Source organism: Plecotus auritus (assembly GCF_963455305.1).
Source record: "Plecotus auritus genome assembly, chromosome: 7".
Classification (NCBI taxonomy): domain Eukaryota; kingdom Metazoa; phylum Chordata; class Mammalia; order Chiroptera; family Vespertilionidae; genus Plecotus; species Plecotus auritus.
Genome location: NC_137774.1, coordinates 116,768,189 through 116,782,912, shown reverse-complemented (window position 1 = coordinate 116,782,912; position 14,724 = coordinate 116,768,189). Strand labels below are relative to the sequence as shown.

The window sequence follows — 14,724 nt, the reverse complement described above, 5'->3', positions numbered from 1 at the left end:
TGACTTCTGAAGTGATCAGTTTCCAGACAGGCTGGTGCTCCCTTGAGCTGACTTCTTACACTGATGGGGAATATAAGACATTTTGGGGGGGGCCAGCAATCTGAATCTGTGCCAGTAACCTGCCTTCTAGCGCACACTCTTGCTAGCCGATAATTAACTCCATTGATGCCTGTCCTGCCTTGCAGAACCTGTTTCCCAGAATAATCCCATTTTACAGAGGCCATAAACCATGAACCATACACAGACCCCAGAGGGGGTTATCAGCACTGGCGCCAGGCCAGGCCTTTGAGTGTGGTCTCACATCCCCCATCCCAACACACAGGGCTTTTCGCAAAGCCTGTGAAAGGTCCAGAAGCCTGATCCATATTTGGGGGACAAAGAAACCAAAGGGTATAAAAGGAAAGCTTTCTCTATATTCACTCACTCAAGATTTGGAAACAGGCTCCAGAGTCACTGTACTAGTACATCTGAAAATAAATGGTTTTTTCCCGAATCTCCGAGTACTCCCTGTGTATTTTTCGGTCGCCTGGTAAATTCTGTAACAACACAACTACTCACACTAGCTCCGGCCTAGACAGATGCTTATCCACTGATGATGGGATTATGTCCCAATAAACCCATCATAAATTTAAAATATCACAAGTGGAAAATACATTTAATACTCCTAACCTACCGAACATCATAGCTTAGCCCAGTCTACCTCAAACACGCACAGAGCATTACATTAGCCTATACTCGGGCAAAGCCATCTAACACAAAGCCTATCTTATAAAAAAGTGTTGAACATCTCATCTAACTTATTGAATACTGCCCTGAAAGTGAAGAACAGTGGTTTTAGAGGTACTCACCATTCACATACACAGCTGACAGCACACTGGGCCTGAAGAATGTTTGAAGCATTGAACTACAAGACACGCTGGCAACACAGTGCACTGTGGAGTATCAGCGGTTTACCCTACTGATTGCCTGGCTGACTGGGACCTGCCACTTGCTTCCACTGACCAGTATCACTATCCTGGGAAAAGATAAAAATTTAAAGTATTGTTTCTACTGAATGTTTATTGCTTTTCCATCATCACAGAATTGAAAAATCGTAAGTCAAACCATTGTCAAGTCAGAGAGGCTCTGCGGGACGTCACAGCAGGCAGCTCATTTGGGCAGAATCCCATCAAGACTGCTCAAGAATGTCGTTCCCTGGCCTCTCAGGGCAGGGAAATTCTTGTCTTCAGATCAATGCAGCTACTCCTTAGGCGTTCTGTCTGGGTGTTGTGCTCCCTTGGCTTAAGCCAGGAACCCAGTTCTGTGATCCTTTCTTCCCCTAACATATTGGGGTACATACTACATTCTGATGGGAATGAACTCAGCAAACATCCAATTAGGGAGGAGATACCAGCCTGCTTTCTGAGAAACATCTTTATCACTAGCATGATCCCCAGCAATGTTTTTGTTTTGTTTTGTTTTTAAACATTGTTTCTAATATTTCTTCTTTACACATCAACTCCACTGTGGCATAATTCACTCATAGTAAAATGCATCATTTTAATATGTAAGTTCAATTTTTTTAAGAAGACACTAACATTGCCACCGCACGAAATAGTTTTGCCATGCCCTTTTGTAAATATGGTATTAACTATTGCTCCAATGCTAATTTCCTGTGTTACATAATTGCTCTATGGATACATGAAATGTTAACATTAGGGAAAGCTGAGTAAAACATAAGAAAACTGTGTGTACTATTTTAAAAACTTTTAATAAGTCTAAAACTATTACAAAATTTTAAAGTCAGACAAGCTAAATCTAAAAAAAGATAGGATTCAATTATTGAGGATGATTTTTATAAGGTAAATTTATTTTACTAAAACATTAAAATATTCTGATCCAATGTACTGATTCCATTTTTAAAAATACAGTATTTTATTTCTTTTTCAGCACTCACATATAATGTATAAGTTCATGTTTATTGTTTGTGGCACAAAAAAAGGCTGAGGGAGCCTGAATGTGTTGTAGGGAGGGGGAAAATGACACATCTCAAATTAATGTCCAATCTGCTCTCTTTAAAAATTATTGCACTATTTGGATAACCCACAATGAATTTAATATAACCTTTACAAAACATTACTTTGCAGTGCCAGGTATTTCACAACCAACCATCTGTAACGTGTATCCTATTCATAAATCTTATATATCTATGTTTCATACATGTAAACGACTGTGTGAAGAACTTTAGTAGATATTTCATAATGTATGTGGTTTATACTGAATTAAATACATCTGTTGAGATACCACAAATCACCAGATTAACTAAATCACATTCACCAAGTTCAAAAGTACACTGCTTTTCCCTCTCCCAACCATCATATGTGCATGTATTCATAAACAGACAAATCATTTCAAAATCTGTACCATTTAATAAGGTTAAATATTTAAAACCAACCAGTATAGTCTGATTTTAAGAAAAAGTATGTATATACATTTTGCACAACTGTTTACAATAAAAAATTTTTGAAAGAAAATAGAGATAAAATTTTATTTATAATTTCCTCTAATTTACATAGCTAAACCACCTGTAAAGTTCTCTTCCTGTATAAGAGTTTTACATTTGGATTTCCTACAGGAAGAAAATCCAAATATTAAAATAAAAGTTTAAGACATCTGTAATTAATCACATACCAAAATCACCACAGGTCAACTGACAGACTCAAGCTTACTTAAAAATCATTACAAATTGTGAAAAATACATGTTATGCAAAATCTTGTTTTTAAAAGTAGCATAATACCAACCCGTATAATCTAGGTGAATCCAAAAATATAAACAATGTTTATAAATTACAGTAGTGTCTATACTGCCCTATCATGAAAGGAGGTATTCTTTGTAAATATATATATATATTATAAATAAGAGACTGACTTCCTTCATGTGCCAAAATTATTTTCACTTTAACCATTATTTAAGTTTGTAAAATGTATCAGAAAACTGAGTAAGTACATAGAGTACAATAAAACCCCTGAAACTAAAAGTCATTATGAATGCCAATTATCTAGTGACTTGTTCAACAAACTATTTTTATGTTTGGGGTGATTTTTTCTCCTTTTTATTATGTGGCCTTAGAGGAACATGTTTTCATAGTTATTGTCTCCTCTCTTGCTGTTGTTTCACATCTCTATCAATGAGTTCCCTGGAATTTGCCATTATTTTACATCTAGAAATTTATTTTTATTCAATTCCCTGCTTCCACATATAGACACAGAGACCCTAAACTGCCCTTTAGCCTTGGCTCCAACAGGGGCAGCATTTAAAATGTGTTTGGCTGGGTGGAAGGGAGACTGATTTTGAATTGAGGTATCACGTGTTTCTTTCCAGCCTACCTTGCACTGTCTCTTTGGTTGTTATTAATTTCCTGCTTCCCAAATATCTGGTTTTTGACTACCCATCTGGCCTCAACCTCTGGTTTTTATGTTCCTGGTTTAAGTTCATCTGTCTCTCCGATTCCTGACCCCACTGCTCCTCTAAATCTACTACTCAGGTGGGTTTGCATTCCTTCCTTCTTGCATTTCAATACATAAATGCTACTGGTTTCTTCAATCATCATTGGCCACAGATTACCATGAAACATAAGCTCTTAAATTATGTGGGTTACTAGTGCTTCTGGTCCTGGTTTCCCACCAGGCCTTTCCTCTCAGTCTGCTATTGTCTGTTATTCTGGTCACCGTGTATCTATAACACACTGCTTGTAAAAAAGCTAACCTTATTAAATTAGTAACCTTACTTCACAAAAATTTCAAGTGGGTATGGCTCAACACTTTTCTTAATCAGTAAAATTCCTGACCAGGCAGATATTGTTTTTGTTGATGTTCACTGATCTATTTTCTCCACATTCTGAGTAGACAAAGTTGGCTCAAGTCTGACCTGAATTGATGGAGTGTTGCAACGTTATCAGACATGTGAAATAGCCTATCTTTCTTTTTTTTTTTTTTATTAAGGTATTATATGTGTACATATCTTACCATTGCCCCCCCACCCCATTCCCATACATGCCCTCACCCCCCAATGTTTTGCGTCTGTTGGTTATTCTTAGAAATAGCCTATCTTTCAAATGAATGGATTGGTTACAGAGTAGAGTTTGTTGTAATCAACAATAATAGTGCATGCCTACTATAAGCAACACACTATTTTAGGTGCTATAAGAAATGTACTAGCTAATCATTTTTTTAATGATAAAAATTAAAGTACTGAGTATCTAAACATTGATCAAAAGTTCATTAAGAAATCTTTTCAAAGAAAACCAATAAAATGCATCTAAGTCATTATTTTTTAAAAGAAACCCTTTTGTGTCTAATTGGCACTTTTATTTGCTAGTATTTTTCCCAGGAAGATATGTAATTGAATAATACTTTCATAGATTCCTATTAAGAGGTAAATGTTAAAAATCAGCAATATCAACAGATTACCTCCTAGATTTCCTGAGTTAAAGTGAAAATATGTATCTACAATGCTGATATTTCTAAACTCACCAGGTAGTGGGACACAAAGAAGATAACCTGTGTTATAATAGTTTGGTACCTTTCTGTGATAAAGGACAGATCAGTATATGTCAATTTAAAAACAAATTATATTATTTAGCTGGTTCTAAATTCATGGGTTGTCAATAACAGTTTTTGAAAATCACTCATAAATTTAATTAATTTTTTACACCATAATTTTAACTAATCATTGGCTATTTTTTTCCGGTTTAATTTATTGGTTGGGAATTTCATACCTAGACAATGGTGTGAGTGTGTGTGTGTGTGTGTGTGTGTGTGTGTGTGTGTATGTGTGTGTGTGTGTTTCGAGGCTTTTGGTGGGGTTTTGAAGGCACAGGTCTGTTTCTTACTTTAAAATAAAACAAATGAGTCCATATATATATGCCATAAATACACAAAAAACACATTTAATTATAAAATATCAATTTTTAAAACGATTGTCCACATTGAGTAGATAATGCTGCAATGGCAATGTGCATTCTTACAAATGGAGGCCAATTCTCCAGCTGTAAAACACTCTCCTCTTTTTCTCTTTCATCCTTCATTTCTTGCTTTGTTGAGGTCACAGTCCACCGAAAGAGCAGTCAAAACTGCATTCGAATTTTGAAATGACACATCTGTGTCTAATGATGGCGGATTATACAAAAAGACTGCAAGCCCATTGAAGAAAATGGTGATAATTTTACAAGTAACACCTAAATATAAAAAGAAAAATTAATTATGTGTTGGGCCTTTATTACAAAAATCAATTCTCACAACAAGAAATTCTTCACAACTAGAAATTCATTACATTAAAAAGTAGAAGTGGGTAGGCATTATAGTTCTATGTTTTAAATTTTTAAAACTTTAGGATGAAAAGTGATATTCTTCAATAAAAAAATGTATACATTTCAATGAACTATCCTATATTTTCTTTCTAAACAATAAAAACATACAATAATTATTTTATTCTTGGTTATAATTATACATATTTATAAAATAAGTGTTGTATAAAAGTAATTCCATATTCCATTTCTAATTTTATTAATACTTTATCTATAAAAAAACTATAATCAAATGTTAATGACAAAGAAAAACAGCTTACAACATCCTTGAACATGAAATAAAGTTGCAGAGTTTTCATGTTCATAATGGAAAATAACTCTAAAAATAAAAAAGCTTTGGAGTTCTTAGGAGAAAGCCTCTATGAAAATATATCACATTCAATACTCAACCAAATTTACTTATAAGCATCAACTAAAAATATGAAACATCATGATTCACTTCATAAGCTTTGATTTGTTTTCAAAGAACTCAGATTTTGAGCTCAGCTATATTAACAGAAACTAGTTCTGGCCACATCACAAGCATTTAAGTTCCAGTCAAAAAAGCTAAATGGCCTTACAATGTAGTTTCTGCAGTGTAGCTACTTTGTTTGTGTTAATCATTAATATTTTGCTCAAAATGTGTATTTGGAAAACAGGAATGAGCTTAAGTATTTCTAGGTTTATAGGAAGATTAATTACATAAGTACCACTGTTACAATGTTTTTGAAAAATTTAAAGGTCTATATGTTTGGGGGATAAAATTAGTCACATTTATCACAGTAGGAAAGGAAACAATTCGTTATCTGTATCTTTTGGTGAAAGAGTACAAACATAATCAATTACATTTGTAAAAATGAAGACATTTGGAATAAAAAATGCTTTTAGCAGGTAAAAGTACTAGAGAGATTAATTTTGTCTATTCTAATCAATATTTAATCTTCTTTTTTTTGTGTGTGTAATTTATGTATTTATTTAGGCAGTGGATGCTTTATTACTCTATCATCATAAATTCAGACAGCATACTCTGGGGCTAAACACATATAAGAGCAATAAGCTGTCTTGATACAAATGCCAAAATAACTGCAAACACAATTGCAATAAAAATAACACACCATGTAAATATTTTCTATCTAGAATTTGTTTTAAAATGTTCTAATTTCTTAGGTTGATTTAAAATGTTTATCTCACTCTTACAAACTAGATGCATTGCTTTGTTTCCTTAATCTTAATTTTCATTTATTGCTTAACCAAGACTCTATAAGACAGCCTGCCAAAGGTAAAAGAGCTTAAATATCATGGCTAATCTTCTAAACTTATGAAAAGATTCTCGTAACATGCCTTAGAGCCAAGGACACGTCCCTACCTCAGCTCTATGTGCCTTCCAAAGGCCAGGTACCTAGATGAAAACATTCCAGCGTCTTAGAATTCTCCTTCAGTTTTTGTTAGACTTCCCAAAAAACTTTGAGAGAAGTTGTTAAAAGAAAATTAAATGATACGCAATGTAATGAAATCTATAATGTTCTTCTATTATAGACTGAGTCTTACAGACTCCGAGTAAAGCCTTTGTAACCTGCGGATACCTGATCTCTGCTTCAGGACTGAACATTTCAAATCAGAAGTAAGTAACAGTAACTTTTTTTTTTTTTAATCTGGACATCATCCATTTGCTCTGAAGTTATTAAGAAGTCACTACTTACTTATAGCCACAAGCATACGGGCCATCCTGATGTTATCATAAATCCAGCAGGCTCCTTTAATTCCACATTCATTAACATCCCAGAGAATACATGTGCTGTCTATTGTAACACCAAAAATAATTGGTCCAGGTATTGAGCCTAGAGGATTATATGTGAAATATACATAAGTAAGGATTACAGTTTATAGTTACAGATTTTTATGTCCATGATTATACATATATTTTATACAAATAAGAATAGGTATTAATCTGTCCATTTGCAAATAAATCAGTTCATGTACAAGTAATATGTATATAAAGAAACATAGGCAAAAATTATAAAATAATTGTACATAATTATATTTGTCTAACCAATTAAAATTATTGTAATAAAAATCTCTGGCATATAGTGCATTGACATTTAGTTAAGTAAATATTTTAATTCACTGCTTTTCTAATTTAATAAGTGTTTTTGAAATTAGCTATTATACTTCTAAGGAATCAAAATAAATTATTGATGCACAAAGTAAGTACTAAAAACAGTTATGCGTGTTATATGTGTGTATATGCATGTGTATACATATACACACATATTGACATATATGCGGATGCATGAGAATGCATGTGTACACACCACTATTAATACTAACATGCTTAGTACTGCTATGTCGAACACACACCCTCCTCCATGTGAGGTCAGAAGGCACAAAACTTTCACATAATTAAAGAGCTTCCAATTGTTACAAATCAAATATATGATTCTAAGTGGTACTTCTTAGACAAAGGTTGCAGCCACATCCAACCTATTCTTTCCTGACCTGTGGCATGACAGAGTCAGAAGAGCACTGGACTGAGTCAGGAGACTGTTTTCTTACTCTCATTTGCACCATTAGTTGTGTAACTATAGGCAAATCCCTGAATCTCTCTGGGCCTTCATGTACTCATCTGAAAAATGGGAAAGTTGGTTCAGGTGACCTCTAATGTTCCTACTTTTGGTGAGTTTTTTAAAAATGATCTTAATATTATGTGTATAATATGTTTGTCTTTCTTATTCTTCCTGCATCTGGTACCTTATAAAATTTTCTAGTATAAATTATTTCTTCCATCAATTCTTAACTATTTTTTTAATTATTGATGAAACATAATCATGCCCCAAACAGAGATAAATGCAGGAATAAAAAACATGACAGTAGTTATAGATAAGATTAGCATAATTTGTTGGTAATGGGTTTTATATGAATAGGAAAAACTGTCTCTTACTATGCTCTATTAGAAATGCATTGTTGATCATATATTACATTTCAAATAAATATGATATACTCTTTAAGGTTGTATTTGCAACTGAATTAGAAACAATAGCCAACAAAGCAGGTAGGTAAAAAGTAAAGTCATTATTTTCTTATGTAATATACAAATAATATATCTTTAATATTGGAAAGTAGTTTCTTCAACAGCAATGATGTAGTTTTCTACTGCATTTAAAATAAGTACTTCCTTGGCACATACCTTAAATAAATCAATGACACTAATGAACAAAAATAACCAAGTTACTAATGAATTGAGAAAAATGGCATACCTAATAATCGAAGCATCATAAACTGTATTCCCAAGGCTAGAGACCGTTGCTTTTGATTGACACACCTGGAGAAAGTAAATACACATGAGGCCAAAAATGGTGTACAGTACATTACACCGTGTCTCCAGTATGAATGAGACACAGTGCTGGGACACGAGAGAGAGAGAAAAGAGATCAACTAGTCTTTAAAAACAAAATGCAGTTGAAAGGTGACATAGATAGTTTTTTCAAAACAAATTTTAAAAAAGCAGAGTCCCTATTTTCTAAATAACTCCAATTTCCATGTAGTGAAATATTAACAGACTCTTTAATGTTTTTTAGACAGAGTCTCGAAAGCTTCCATTCATCAAGAAGTATGTGAAAAGGTAAGTATCAAGGAACCAAAAGTGAAAAGGGCAAAGTTTATTAGGAGAGAAACAGAAAGGCTCATGAGCTTAAGGAAGGGAAGACAGGAAATATTTTTACAACGAGATGTAGGAGGAAGAGCAACAAAAAGTACACAACACTGTGAAGAGCCAGATGACAGCTGGCTTCTTATTAGCGCTGCTCACAGGAAGGCACCTACTGTCTAAGGTAGAATGCGTGTCATTTTGATTCTGAGATACATGGAATGCATTGTATTTCCATCATACTCAAATGTAACTGAACATATTTCAGCTTACAACTGAAGCCTCAGGAAAGAAGCAGAGAAGCTAACTAAGTATGTAACAGGTGGACATTGTCAGGACACTTTTCACATACATGATCTCATTTAAACCTCATACATCTGGTGTTCAATGAAGTAGGTTTTTTAAAAGCATCAAACTAATGATCTTGTAAGGGCTGAATTCATATTAGAACCAGTGGTCAATATAAACCGAGTCTTTTTCTTTTTCATTCAACATGCTGCCTTAGGGATGGCAAATTTCAAAATAAAATACATACCTTAGGATGGACACAGTTATAGGAGTACCGGCCATAAAGGTAAAAACAACTGCAGCAAAGAAAATGCCAAGGAACAGGGGCAAGTTTGTACATCGAGTTTCACATTTTCCAGCTTTAGCTTCATAACCAAAACTTTCTGCAGGAGGTGTTATTTCTGTTTTCATTTCAATACAGGAACAGTTGTAATATACCTAGAATATTAGAAATAAAAATATCAAAAGTGTTTAATTTGAAAACATGTTTTATCATTGTAAATTAGGTAATCTCTAGACATGGTTCTCTCCCGCAGTCTTCATCCATACACAACAAATAATGCTGAGAAAGAGTAATTAACACTAAGAAATTAAACAAGGAAAACAAGCAGCCATATTTATGAAGCAGAATCATCTCTATTTGACTTTTGTGTTCATTACTTCAATTTTTAACCTATTATTGACTCAGGATTTACAAAACAAATTGACAAGAATGTAACAATTATGTTATCACACTCATTCTACACTGCTGTGAATGAGCATGATTGTTCAAATAATTTACCTGCTCACTTTCTTCATTTCCATTCTAGGACACACAAATAAAGCATGCGTAGTGACAATCTCACCATTACACTAGTTTAAAAGAACAAACACTATAATTTAAATAAGTGCTTCAGTAAAATTAACTAATGTGTCACAAGAGTTGGGGGGGGAAATTGCTGCTTTCAATTAAACCTTTTTACTATACTTTTCTGAACTTGTTGAATTGTTTTACCAAAAGCAAACTGTCTCCCTCTTAAGATGACATATTTATGAGTATCAAAAACTAGAAGTGATTACATTATCTGGTAGGCTATTTTACATGTAAATAACATATACATATAAATTAAAAATATGAAATGTTGAAAGGCAACATGTAAATAAATCACAAGTATTGCTTTTGCATGAAAAAAAATCAGATTATTTTAAAAGTTAGTCATGATTATTTTTTAAAGCCTTTTTACATCTCAATTCCATCCCTGCAATAAATCTTTTTACGCATTAAAGGACTCAATGAAGTCAGCAGAGACAGAGAAGTAAAAAAAAAAAAAAAGTGGTGCTTTTATTGTTCTGAAGTCAGAGACCTTTTTGGGTGCTAAAATGTTCTATGGCCACTGGTACTGATTCAGGACACCCAAACATGCAGATGACACCCCCAAAATGGACTATTTGAGACTCAGCAATCAGATGTATCAAACAATGAAGTAATGTCACCTTTTAAATTTTTCAAAAGAAAAAATGAGAAGTCTTTTTGTCTTTCTTTAAATGTATATTTTTATAATTTTAAAAAAATTATTGTTGTCAGTATCACAGATATCCCCCTTCCCCCTTAGTCCTTCTCCAGTTTTATCCTGTTTGTGATGAAACTTTACAACTTTCTTGGATAAAAAAGTATACATTTGCCTAAATATAGTTGCAGTTAGTCAGCATCTGTTTTTATATTTTGGGCCACTGGTGTTAAATATAAAACTAATATTTCTGTGAACAAATGTGTATAAATATTTATTATATTATTATCAGTGCATTTGCCTATCTGAAATATTCTGTAAGAAAAAAAATCCCAAGAAAAAATGAGTTGTTTTACATGGAATATCCTATATAATAAAAGCCTAATATGCAAATTATCCCTCTCACTATAATGTGTGCTGACCACCAGGGGGCGGTGCAGAACATGGTGGGTGTCAGCTGCGCAGCAATGGCAGCGGGCTGCAGTGGAGGCACTGCTGCCCCGGTGGGAGTGGAACTGCAGTGGGATGGTGGAGCAGGAGAGCGAGCGATGACAGGCTAAGGTAGGTGCGAGTGGGGGCCCAACTGCCCCACCAATCACCCCACAGACAGTGACCAGCGGCGGCAAGGGGTGAGGCTGCTGCCCAGCTCCCAGGCCCTAAGGGAGCCGGGCGGGGTGCCCGGCCCCAATCAATCGCCCTGCAGGCAGGTGGTGGAGCAGGTGAGGGGGTAGAGGGGCTAATTGGGGTGGGGCCGGCTGGGAGGAGGAGCTGCGGGCATTTGGCCGGCTGGCCCTGCCCCTGGTCAAACTCCCAGTCAAGGGAACAATTTGCATATTAGCCTTTTATTATATAGGATCTTTTCTTGCAATCTTTTTTTAAAACATATTTTTATTGATATCAGAGATGAAGGGAGAGGGAGAGAGAGATAGAACATCAAAGATGATAGAGAGAATCATTGATCAGCTGCCTCCTGCATACCCCCTACTGGGGATCAAGCCCGCAATCCTGGCATGTGCCCTGACCAGGAATCAGACCAAGAATCAAACTGTGACCACCTGGTTCATATGTTAATGCTCAACCACTGAGCCACACCAGCCAGGCAGCTTTTACTTGCAATCTTAAATTTATTTTTTTATAAGGAAAAAAAATGCTATTTCACTAGTCCATATTTCAGATATTCAAGATTATGTTCTTTTGTCACCTTATTCATTGTGTCCTTTTATATCATAATATATATTTCCCACAGATCTTTTTCGTGTTATCACATTATCTATTATTGCCACACATATTATGTAGTACTAGTGGCCCAGTGCACAGATTCATGCATATTGAAAGGAAATTAATTAGAAGAAACATTTTAATATCGCCATTCACCCTTTCTCTATAATAGAAGTGTCAACCAAATTCACAATTGACAATGACAGACAGAAATACATGTGTGTGATTGGCGCCAGCAAGAGCTTTATATGTATCGTGCATGCGCGAGTCAACGTTTATTTTTAAATTGCCAATGCACGTCATATGTACCAGCCAGTCAGTCGGTCGGACGGAAGGACATTCGGTCACTTAGCCTTTTATATATATAGAATAGTAATGTGACTATTGTTTCCAAGGTTCTTAAATTTAGCTAAGATGAAATCTTTAGATTATATATATAATACCATAAAATTCTATTGGATTCTATTAAAACAATTTGCATTTAAAAATAAATATCTAGGTAAAATGATACACATTCCAATACAGACTTTAAAGTAAACTTTTATTTGAGAATGAGATAATGACTTGAATATCTATATAATAAAAGCCGAAGCGACCATTATGATGGAACGACCAGAACGACCGGTCACTATGACGCGTACTGACCACCATGGGGCAGATGCTCAATGCAGGAGCTGCTCCCTGGTGGTCAGTGTGCTCTCATAGGGGTTGTGCCACTCAGCTAGAAGCCAGGCTCGTGGCTGGCGAGCACAGCGGCGTTGGTGGGAGCCTCTCCCACCTCTGCGGCAGCGCTAGCTAAGGAGCAATGACCCGAGCAGTAAGGAGCAGCAAGCAGGTAGGTGGTAAGGGGCAAGGGGCCCCAGACTGCAAGAGGGCGCAGGCCAGGCTAAGGCCCCCTTCTTCCCCAGTGCATGAATTTTGTGCACCAGGTCTCTAGTTTTCTAATAAATCCATGGTGTATCAAATAAAAGCAACAAATATTTATGATGTTTCTACTATGTACACTGTACTTAGCAAGAATAGGATAAGTTCCCTGACTTCAAGGGAGGTGTATTGTTGGTAAAAAAAATAAAGAAATAAAACATTCCAAAAAGATAAATAACACTTTACTGCTGTAATAGAAGTAATGTTACAAAGATGTATGTAACTGCCAAGTTAATTTTTTGACAACAATTGCATCTCAGATTTAAAAGGCTCTTTCTCTGTTGGTGTGGTCAGGTTTAGTGTGTGTGTTTTTTGGTGCGTGTGTGTGTGCATGTGCTCATTTGCATGTGCAAGTGTGTGTTTAAGGTAAGAACAATTACCATGAGATCTACCGTCTACCGTCTTAACTAATCCTCAGTGTACGATACATAATTATTGACTATCAGTACAATGTTGTGCAGCAGATCTCTAAAGCTTATTCATCCTGTGACTGAAGCCTTATGCCTGGCTTCTGAATGGAGGAGGTGGGCCCAGAAGGAAAGAACAGGCATTGTGCGACTCCATAGAGGGATCAAGAAGGCCATCCATACACAGACAAATACATTGCCTCATTAAGGTGAGTAGCAGACACAAGTTACCTCTGAACGTCTCATTGAAACAGAACTTTTACAACCTGCAAAGCAGGGAGAAAAGTATTGGACTCCATCTCTGCCACAGACAGGATAATAATGTGACCGCATGCAGTTACAGTTGGCATTACAAGGAGTGGTCAAGTTTCCCAGGTTTCCTGTCCTGTCAACAAGAAATGAAAGACGGGCAAATTATCTCTGTTACAGTATTTAATGAACAGTCCAGAAGCATTGTTATATTTTTCCATGCAGTCATTTATTCACTCACTCAGCATATATTTAATTACTAAATAAACAAAATGTCAAAAAAAAATGTCTGCCTTTTCCCATAGAGCTTAACTTCTTGTGGAAGAGAGAAGCACTTGAAACAATCTATCTATATAAAACCCTAACATGCAAATAGACCCAACGGCAAAACAACCTAACAACCAGTTGCTGTGACATATGCTGACCACCAGGGGGCACGCGCAGAATATGGCAGCCGTTGGCCGCAGCAGGATGATGGAGCAGGTGAGCAGGGGCGCCAGACCAAGGTGGAGCGCCGGTCGCTGCCATCGGGGCGAGCCTCTGGTGGTTACTGAAAATTCTTTGCTCCCACACTCCACGGTCCCACCCAGCACTCGCACCTGCTGCCAGCACCGGCCCCGCTCACACGTGCTGCCAATGCCAGAGCCACCGCTCGCACCCACTGCCGGCCCCAATCACTAGGTGCCATCAGCAGATGCAAGCAGCGGCTGCCGGCCCCAATCGCCCTGAGGGCTTCCCCACCTCCCCCTGCTGCTGAGTGTGATCTGGGCAGCAGCTGCTGCTCGCATATGCTGCCAGCGCTGGCCATGATTGCACCTGCTGCCAGCGCCAACCCAATCACTCCACGCTGTCGGCGGGTGCGAGTGGGGCCGGCGCCATCAGCGAGTGGGAGCGGTGGCAGCGGGAGCGGGGCTGCTGGCAGACAGGGGACTAGGGGCTGCAGCAGGAGGGGCCAAGCAGGGTGCGGAGGATGGGCCGAGACCCGCCCCTGTGCCCACCACAGCCTAGCGGCCCACAGTTCCTTTCAAGGTGCAAGAATTCGTGCACTGGGTCCCTAGTAGTTACATATTACGTCGGTCAGTGAGAAGAAAAATAGGCAGAGTAAGCAAACACAGTTTCTCATTTGATAGCAGAGAAATCCTTTTTTTAGGGCGGAGGGGCTGATTCTGAAGATTGTAGGGTGT

The 14,724-nt window shown here is 36.7% G+C and overlaps 1 protein-coding gene across 1 annotated transcript in view; it reads right to left on the bottom strand.

Moving 5' to 3' along the window:
• Positions 1–4,912: 4,912 nt before the first annotated feature.
• Positions 4,913–14,724, bottom strand: part of SLCO4C1 (solute carrier organic anion transporter family member 4C1) — a 62,409-nt gene continuing 52,597 nt past the window's right edge. The window contains exons 9-13 of the mRNA XM_080678747.1: positions 13,523–13,676; positions 9,503–9,693; positions 8,579–8,643; positions 7,025–7,162; positions 4,913–5,216 (exon numbers count right to left, since the gene is read on the bottom strand). Coding sequence (XP_080534873.1) covers positions 5,056–5,216; positions 7,025–7,162; positions 8,579–8,643; positions 9,503–9,693; positions 13,523–13,676 — 709 coding nt within the window. The 3' untranslated portion in view covers positions 4,913–5,055. The remainder of the gene's footprint in view (positions 5,217–7,024; positions 7,163–8,578; positions 8,644–9,502; positions 9,694–13,522; positions 13,677–14,724) is intronic.